At 38.1% G+C, this 9,521-nt stretch overlaps 1 protein-coding gene across 1 annotated transcript; it reads left to right on the forward strand.

Moving 5' to 3' along the window:
* The first annotated feature begins 7,931 nt into the window (after positions 1 to 7,931).
* Positions 7,932 to 8,288, forward strand: LOC147481043 (uncharacterized). Its single transcript, XM_086578815.1, has one exon. The coding sequence runs from the start codon at positions 7,932 to 7,934 to the stop codon at positions 8,286 to 8,288; it is 357 nt and encodes a 118-aa protein (XP_086434941.1).
* Positions 8,289 to 9,521: the final 1,233 nt, after the last annotated feature.

Here is a 9,521-nt window from a genome sequence, read left to right on the forward strand (position 1 = left end):
AACTATTTTTGGGTTGATTTTGTTGGTTGTTTTATAATGGATTGAAGGGGGGTAGTGTAGGGTGTGTGAGTGCTGTCGAATGAGGACTGTCAAAGCTCGGAAAGGAGCGTTAATGGCGGCGATAATATTCTAGATCTAGTTTTGGGTGAAGCTTGGATTGAATGATTTGAGGATTTGGCATTTATTAAAGTTGGTTGGGTTTGGATGGGGAGTCGAACCGACTTGATGAAGAGGAGAGTTGGTGGCCGGCGCGATTTGGTGCTGGTGGTGGAGGAGAAGCCTGAAGAAGAAGATGACCGGTTGGGCTTGGGCCTGGGTCGGTTTCTCTTGGGCTTGGGGTTGTTTGGTTGGGCCGGATTCTAGTTTAGTTTTCTTGGGCCGGTTTAAATTGTTGGGCCAGACCGGTTTTGATATTAGTTAGTAGGTTGGGCCATTTTCTATTTGTTTAGTTTGGGCCACTTTAATTTACAGTTTTTGGGCCGGTTTCAGTTCAATTTTTGGGCCGAACCACTTAACTATTTTTGGGCCAATTTTCTAATATTGTTTTGGGGCCAGTCCATAGGACTTAGTAGAGATCCAAGTGGGTCTTTCAACTTTTAGACTTTTGGGTTCTAAGGTTTGGGTTTGGCCAGTTAGGTCCGAACCATTACCTTAGCCCTGAGCCCAGGAACCATGCACCTTTGACCTTAGCCATGAACCATGGCTATGACCATGAACTTGTTGAACATAGAAACGACAGTTTGACTTTGACAATGACAGTTTGACTTTGACCATGATGTGTTGACCTTAACCATGACATGTTGACTTTGACTTTGACCGTTGACTTTGACCTTTGACTGTTGACTGTGGAATGTTGATTTTTTTTTCCAGATTTTCACATATTTGAGAATATGGACAAATATAGTAATAAAATATTGTCGAGATTGTATAACCTTGTTTGTCATTATCTAATTAAGATTTGACGTAAGTAGTGTGTAAAACATATAAATATTGGCACGTAACTAGAGGGGAATTCTGATAATAAGAATTTGATATATATGTTTTTTATGAGTATTAAACTACATACGGACTTAGATTCATGGACTTTAGATTTTTGGGATTTGATTGTGGACTGTGGATTGTTTAATTGTGCTACGTTTTATGTTGTAAATTGTATGGACAAATCAAATGCTAAAATGATGTGGAAGCTTGTATAGATTTGGTTGTCATTATCTAATTAAGATTTGACGTTGATATTGTGACATTATATAATATCTTGGGATATATATATATATTAAATGCAATAGTTGTGGAGAAATAAATGTATAAACCCTCCATTATTTTATCTGTGAGTTGCTAGTAGAGTATTTGTGGTTATTTCCCATGGGAGTGTGGCGTAGTGCAATAATACATTGGCACGTGAAAGAATGAAAGTGGTTACAAGATATAATTGAGATATTTTTAAATATTGTGGTTTAGTGCAATAAGGTATTTGACCTGCACGTGATATAGTGAAATTATTCTGAGATATATATGTATGACACCTGAATAAATTACGTAACGAAAATCCTAGAACTTGACTACCACAACTCATGTGATTTGACTTGTGTGGGCGTATGTGATATGATTGGCCCTTGTGTAGGGTGTATATATAAGATGTTGATTGACCCATGTGTTGGGCAATCGTAGCCGAATGGTGGCTTGATTATTCCGTTCGCAAAATAGAACAAGACGCGCAATATTTTATGCCGAATAGTGGCAGTACTTGCATAATGGCTTTCGTGTGAGGGTTACCTGGTGTGCGGCATCCCCCTCAGGGTAGTTACGCACTGAGTGGTTCATTATGTGAGGGGAGGCATGTGGATGTACATGTTCGGCGTTGGAAAGCGATTGTGGTAGCCAGGGAAACTAGGTAAGACATAGATACGACGTGATTTTAGGGACACGCAAAGAAAGCTTTAAATAATATAATTATGGTAATATGTTGGTTATTTGTTTAGTTAGAACCTAAGGCGCCTCGATAGAGGAACTACATGCCTTATTTATTATGCGTATAGTTTGTTGTGTGGTTAGTGGGAAGTTAAGGCGCCTCAGTGGAGGAACTACCTGCCTAGATTATTGTACTTAAGGATGTTGTATTAGTCGTTGAAAGTTAAGGCACCTCGGTGGAGGAACTAACTGCCTTATGGATTATGTATATATTTGGTATAAGTATATGTTGTATTTTAGAGCTACTCACACCAGCATTTTTATAATGTCAATTGATTTGCATGTTTGTTTATCGGTGTGTTCATTAAATGAACATAGTTGATAAGTCTTGACAGTTTAGTGTTGAAGAAGATTGGTTCTTTGCTTGTGGTTTTTTAAGCGTTGCCAGATCTCAGGATATGTTTTGTTTTCCCTTGAGGTGATATAGATTTTCAGTTGAGATAAGGTTATTTGCATTTTCATTTGTTAATTTTTGTAATGAAGAGGACTTTGGTTTAAGTTTAAAATTTTTATTGGTTTTTAAACTATCCGCATATTTAAACTGTTTATGGGTTTTTGGGAGTTGAGAGTGCATCACACCTCGAAGATCGAAGAGTCGGGAACAAATAATGTTTTTCCGAATTCTGTCAAAATTCGGGGTGTGACACAAGGTCTTTCGAAAATTTTGCGATTTTCGAGACATGTGTCATGGACCACTGGGAACTTATAGCGAGAGATGATATTGAGCATGATAACGTACCTCCTTTTCCTCCAACATCCAACTGTTTTAATGAGGATACCATGCGCCGAATCAGCACTTTCATGGAAGCTTTGAGGCACATGAACTCGGGAATGCGTAGCATGTTTGTCCGCCAGGATAAGTTTCAGCAGGAATTATGTGATCGTCAGGGCCATTTCCAGTGCATGATGATGGCTAATCAGCAATAGTTTCAAGAACAGGTGGTTAGGTCTTTGGCAACCATACAGGAATAGTTATCTCAACCAGGAGTTCGCAGTAGTCGTTGTCGTCGGAACCCTGGTTCATCGTCAGCTAACCCTGAGGATTCACAGTAGCAGCTTGTTCCTCTTAGTCTAAAAAATGACTCTGTCATTTATTTCCCTTATACATTGTATTTTTATTTTTCTAGTGATGAAAAACGATATATCGTTTGATTTCTCATAATTTTGTATCTCCATCCGGTTTGAATGAGAAATTATTTATGTTATGCGATTATTGTCAATCCTAAAATGGTAGCTTGTTCCTTGATGCACTGGGCATACTCTCTAAACCCAACGGTCAATACCCAACGGACTGATCCAAAAGGTCAGATACCCAACGGACTGATCCAAACGGTCAGATACCCAATGGTCAGATTTTCCATTATAAATCCAACTCTCCTCTTCAACCTTCACTCATCCCTTTCTCTCACTCTCCTCAAATTCATCTTCACAAATTCTCATTTTCTTCAACATAATGAATCTAATCGAGCGATTGGAAATGGAGCAACGCGAATGGGCTATCACATTATTCGTAATAATAGTGTTTATCATTGTTCTACTGTCGCTCATGCATAACATGCTCCAGAATATCTAGATCTATGTAACCGACATCTCTCTTTCCCTATGTCGTTTTGTATATTAGTATGGTGTGTTAAATAATTCTCACACATTTGTACGGTCTACGTATTAAATGGAGAAGTTCCTTTTTTAAAAAAAAAAAAATTTGTGTGTATTAGTTATATTTTTTTCTTATATTAGTTATATTTGTGTGTATTAGTTAAAAAAAAGGGATCAAAACCATAACAAAGAAGAAAAATCTATAATTCACCAAAATAATTCAATCTCAACTTATTATTTTCAGAAGATCGCACACGCTACACGATACGCCTAAAAACCATCGAGCACGCTGCTCGATTTTTCTTTTCATCTTCCATTATTGAGGTATGATCAACAATTCAGAAATTACTTGTAGGTCTAACAGCACTGTGAAACCTTCATCCATATTTTCTAACAATGAAACATCTCATTAATTGTTTTTGGAAATCTAACATGAAAAGACTTACTATGGATACCCATATTTGCTGTTCATAAAGGTATGTGTCACAACAACACATGAGTCACTTGTGTTTTCACCTATTAATTCCGGATTTAACTACACTTGGAATCCTGATTGGTACAGACTCATAGATTGGCTATAAATCTCTTCTTTTCAGCCATTCTCATTTCAAGGATTCTTCCCTATCTTTCCCTCCGTAATACTTCCAAATGGATCACCCAAGAAAAATAATGCCTGAGAAATACTACCTGAAAATGTTTGATGATGGCCGGTTTTCTTCTTATTTTGACACAGAAATTGTACGTCGAGGATGGATGCCTCTTCTATATCATTCAGCAGCTGGTTATTCCCGAGAATTGGTTTTGATGTTCTACCAATTTAGCGGTCTTGAAAATGGAAAATTTTACTTCAATGCACATGGAAAACAATTTGAATTGACTAGGGAAATTATCTCCGACATACTTCAAATTCCAATGAATACATAAGAGTTCCTTTTTCCAGAGTCAACATTTGATTCCGTCAAAACTTTACTACGAGCTACCGTATCTCGTGGCGACGTCGGAAATAGACATCACGTTGTTCTTCAACGCTCTTTGAAACAGAATCAACGAGTTGTGCTCCACTAGTTAGGACACAATATGGTAGGTACATCACATCAATCAGAAGTCACAAAGCCTCAACTTCACCTACTTTGGATTTTGCAGACTCAAAGGGATGATTTTTGTCTAATCCAACACCTCTGGAATGCGATCACCAGGAAAACAAGAAGGTTAGCACCTCTACCTACTTTAGTCACGAAAATTATGATGCATTGGGAGACACCCCTTCAAAGAGCAAAATTAGTGCACTGCACACAGACTACTCCATTGGTTATTGGACTCCTGATACTCTGACAGATGAACAGAACGACCCAAGCTCAAACTTTGAACATTTCTTTGATGAACATGCCATGTTAAACATTTTTAATCCCATGGAAGGCATTCAATTTCTTCATTAAGGCATACGGGAACTACACGCTCGTCAGGAAATAATCATTAAAACTCTTAAGGATTTCCAAGAACGTCAAGCAATGCATGATGTTGAATAGGAGGAAATCTTGGAAAATCATTCTCAGTCCTTGCAAAATCATGCTCTCCTAATGGAGAATCAAACTACACTCTCTGCCAACTAAGGGGACATTTAGATGCAGCTCAGCCAACAAATTGAGGAACTAAACAGTGTGGTGCACGATTTACGTCTCCAGAATCATCATAATAATCCATGATTTTCTTATTGAATAAAAATAGAATAATAATACTAAGTCAATAAATAAATAATCGAATATATCATTACGTTTTTCGTCATATTATGAATTTTGTTGTTATCTTTGTGTCTTCTTTTGTAAGAAATGCCTACTAGAATTGTCATAATTCACGTTGTGATAAGAACAATTTTAACATGTGATTTTCAATGTCATTATAGGAGGGTCTATTTTCTTCCATACTCATTTATCCATTCAGTTTGCCTTTATCCTTACCCATTTCTTTACTTCATCCAATATGGCATCTTCATCAAACATGACACCTCCAAACTCATTCCTGAGCAATCATTTTAGTCTATGATGGATTCCAATAATTATGGCCATCTTTTTCGTGACTACATCACTGACATTGGGTGGTCTTCCCTAGTTCTTCAACCTGACCAAACTTATTCACCAAGTTTGGCTGTATACTTTTATGCTAATATGGAAGACACACCAGCATTCAACCATGTGCATGGCATTTTTTTAGACGGGTTCACAATCATAGTTGGTGGCACACGTCATATTTTTTCTAAACAATAGCTTGCCCTAACTTTGGATCTTCCCTATCACGATCCAGTAGAAGCATGGTATTACAACTTCCATAATTCTCACATGTCCTTTCATTGGTTGGCTTTTCGCGCAGCATACGGTTATGGTCTTGAAATTAAACAAGTAGGAATTGGACCGATGCAATGGCGAGCCATCACCATTCCCTTAGCAAGCATGACCATGAACATGGGGATGTCGATGTTGTTTATACTCCTGAACATCATGGGAGATTTGCATTTTTCTACGGCCAATGAGGCTGCCTGCATAGTATTCAATGCACTTGCTCAGCGTCATTCACTATTTGATATTTCAGGTCGTGTCATCTCCAATCTGAAGCAAGCTCGCACTATTCAGGATCAGTATATATTGTTACCAGTAACTGCATGCCGTATTATGAGGACACATTTCTCGTAGTTTTCAGCTACATTTCATGACTGGGTTAAGGTTGATTCTATGTGCCCGACAAACAAAATCATTCGTTCATTAAGGTTTAGGCAATGGAGACGTCCTGCTAGGTACCTAAGACATGTTCGTTGTTACACGAACGACGAAAAATTGTTGGCACATTTGAACAACTCCGAAGAACAATGATGGGTAGAAATTTGGCAGTAAATTATCTTTTGGCGTGATGCTAAGAAAATGTATTTCATTCAAGAAGACGCCAGACCAGCAAGTCCTACTGGATGGTGACTTTGTAGGACGTTGTACATATATCTAGCTATAAATAGTTATGTTTCGTGTGTTATTCGTTGTTTCTTCCTGAATAATATATTATGTTCTCAAACCTTTCTGTTTTAGCAATCCAGCCCTAATTTTGCTCACGGTTCTAGGTAATTTCTTTCTTTATCTATTGATACTTCGAGGACTAAGCATCATTCTGTTTGGGGGTGCTTTAAACCTGTAGCAAAAATTAGGCAAATTGTAGCATGTATATAGTTTTTATTTTCTTGTTAATAATTGTACTTAGTGACAAAGTCTTGTTTTCTTTTCAATGATGAAAATTGTCTAGAAATCTCACATTAGTATCCTAATTAGGATTGTTTTTAAGAAACTTAAGATAATACGTATGCAATAGTTTATACATCTTTTCATGAACATTCATGTACTGAGTATCATCGATTGTACATAGCAGTAAGTTTCTGAAAACCATGGTTAGTTACTTAAATGATCAATCCTGTGAGAATCTAACCAAAAAGCCTCGATATGTGTGATATGTGAGTAATGACATAGAGGAGTAGTTTTTCCGAATAGAGAAAATCACGCGTCTACTTACTTGATCATCATCCGAACCCTAGGCGAGAATTTAGGCTATCTTTGGATCGACATAGCCAAAAATTCATACATGTTAAAAATTTTACTGCTAGTCAATCTACTGAACCTTTCATCAAACCTTTCATTTTCACCAAAAATCCCTTACCCGTCTAGTAACCTGATAACCCGTAAAAAGATAATCTTACTCACAAATAAAGCGATGAAACTCTAAACGAAAGTAAAACTATAAACTATAGCTTATACTAGACTTATCAAAGATATTTGTTTTCTACTCTCGAATCTATTGACGTAGAGTTGGAATAGAAGATTCGTTCCACTCTTAGCCCTTTAGCATTCAAGTTTTCTATAATTGATGGTCTATCCAAGGTCAATGAGACATTTACGAGGGAATTTATACTACGATGTGAATTCAAATAACACGATACGAATAACGAAATGACAGAATGCTAAGAGTTGAATCTAGATAAAGAATTAGGGGAATTTGATTCCACCTTGAATCCAACTTAATAAACTAGCATAGATTTATTGTAAACCAATTCTTACGTTCTTACGGTAAGAATTGGTCGTTCTAATCCCTAATTATACATGGCATTTCTACCAATTCATAACTAGCATGTGAGGTCGTCCACCCATTCTCATGGCGAATCAACGACTTTCTAGAGTGGAATAGATTCTTACAATGATTCTATACTACACAATCAAGTTTTCATCAAGGCTTCATCAAACCCTCTAATCCAAGGAATACTGGACTGTTGTGGAATCCGGTTATTCACAGGTGATGATGAAGAGAAGCTGACCGATGCATAGAGAAAAACTTTATAGGAGATGAAGCTGAAAGATCTAAAGGCCAAGAATTACTTGTTTCAATCCCTTGACAAGTCAATTCTAAAGACAATCACACAGAAGGAGACGTCTAAACAACTTTGGGAGTCCATGAAGATGAAGTGTCAGGGCAATGCACGCGTACAGAGGGCCCAACTCAATCGTCTTCGCAGAGATTTTGAGGTTATGACAATGAAACAAGGTGGATCGATCACTGACTACTTTGGTCGAGTGATGGTGGTTGCAAACGACATGAGGAATTGTGGGGAAGACATGACTGATGTCAAGATCGTCAAGAAGATAATGAGAACTCTCACTGAAAAATGGAATTACATTGTTTGTTCCATAGAAGAAGCATAGGATATCGATCAACTCTCCGTCGATGCGTTGCAGAGTTCACTGCTTGTTCATGAGCAGAAGTTCAAAAGGGGTGGAGAAGAGGAACAAGCACTCACAGTGTCACATGCTGAAGGTTATGGAGGTTAATGGTGGACGAGGACGTGGGAGAGCTACTTTCCGAGGAGGAAGAGGTAGAGGCAAAGGTTGCCAAAACTTCAATAAGGCAACTGTTGAGTGCTACTGATGTCATCAACTCGGACACTTCCAATACGAGTGTCCAAGTTCGAAGGAAGCAAATTATGCAGAACTAGATGAGTCAGAGGAGATGATACTCGTGGCCTTTGTTGAATTACATGGAGTAAACCGAGATGATGTGTGGTTCCTTGATTCAGGTTGCAGCAACCATATGTGTGGTGATTCATCTCTTTTCTATGAGTTGAAGGAGGGGTTCAAAAAGGTGGTCAGATTGGGCAATCATACAAGGCTGAACGTTGTTGGCAAAGGAAGTGTGCGCTTGTTTTTGGATGGTGTCAGCCATCTTGTAAAAGATGTATTTTATGTACCAGAATTGAAGAGTCACCTTCTCAGTGTCGAGCAACTGCAAGAAAAGGGCCTAGCCATTCTAATGCGGTCCAATCAGTGCTGAATCTACCATCCCACAAAGGGCTTAATCATTCAAACCAACATGACAGCCAACAGGATGTTTGTATTGCTATCAAACTCGCAACTAATCAAGAAGGAACCAAAGGAGGTATGCCTCCAAGCAACTACTCATGACCTAGCTCATCTTTGGCACCATAGATATGGCCACCTCAGCTACAAAGGACTTCAGACTCTGCAAAGCAAAGGAATGGTGAGGGGTTTGCCAAGTATCTATGAATCTAAGTTTGTCTGCACTGATTGCTTGAAGGGGAAGCAACACCGAGATGTTATTCCAAAGAAAAGCACTTGGAGAGCATCAAAGAAGTTGGAGCTAGTTCATGCGGATATTTGTGGCCCAATATCTCTTAATTCTAGCAGTCACAAGCGGTACCTCATTTGTTTTATCGATGACTTTAGTAGGAAGGCTTGGGTAAAATTTCTTGTTTATAAGGCAGATGCATTTGCTTCGTTTAAGTTATTTAAGAGTTGCGTGGAAAAACAAACTGGTTTGTCAATTAAATGTTTAAGAATAGATCGTGGAAGAGAATTCACATCAAGTGAGTTCAATGATTATTGTCGACAAAATGGAATCAAGCGACAATTGACCACTGC

This window comes from Coptis chinensis, chromosome 8 (genome assembly GCF_015680905.1).
Source record: "Coptis chinensis isolate HL-2020 chromosome 8, ASM1568090v1, whole genome shotgun sequence".
In the NCBI taxonomy this organism is placed as follows: Eukaryota; Viridiplantae; Streptophyta; class Magnoliopsida; order Ranunculales; family Ranunculaceae; genus Coptis; species Coptis chinensis.

Bases quoted from the DNA above. Each gene is read 5' to 3' on its own strand.
- LOC147481043 (XM_086578815.1), top strand. From the start codon at position 7,932: ATGAAGCTGAAAGATCTAAAGGCCAAGAATTACTTGTTTCAATCCCTT.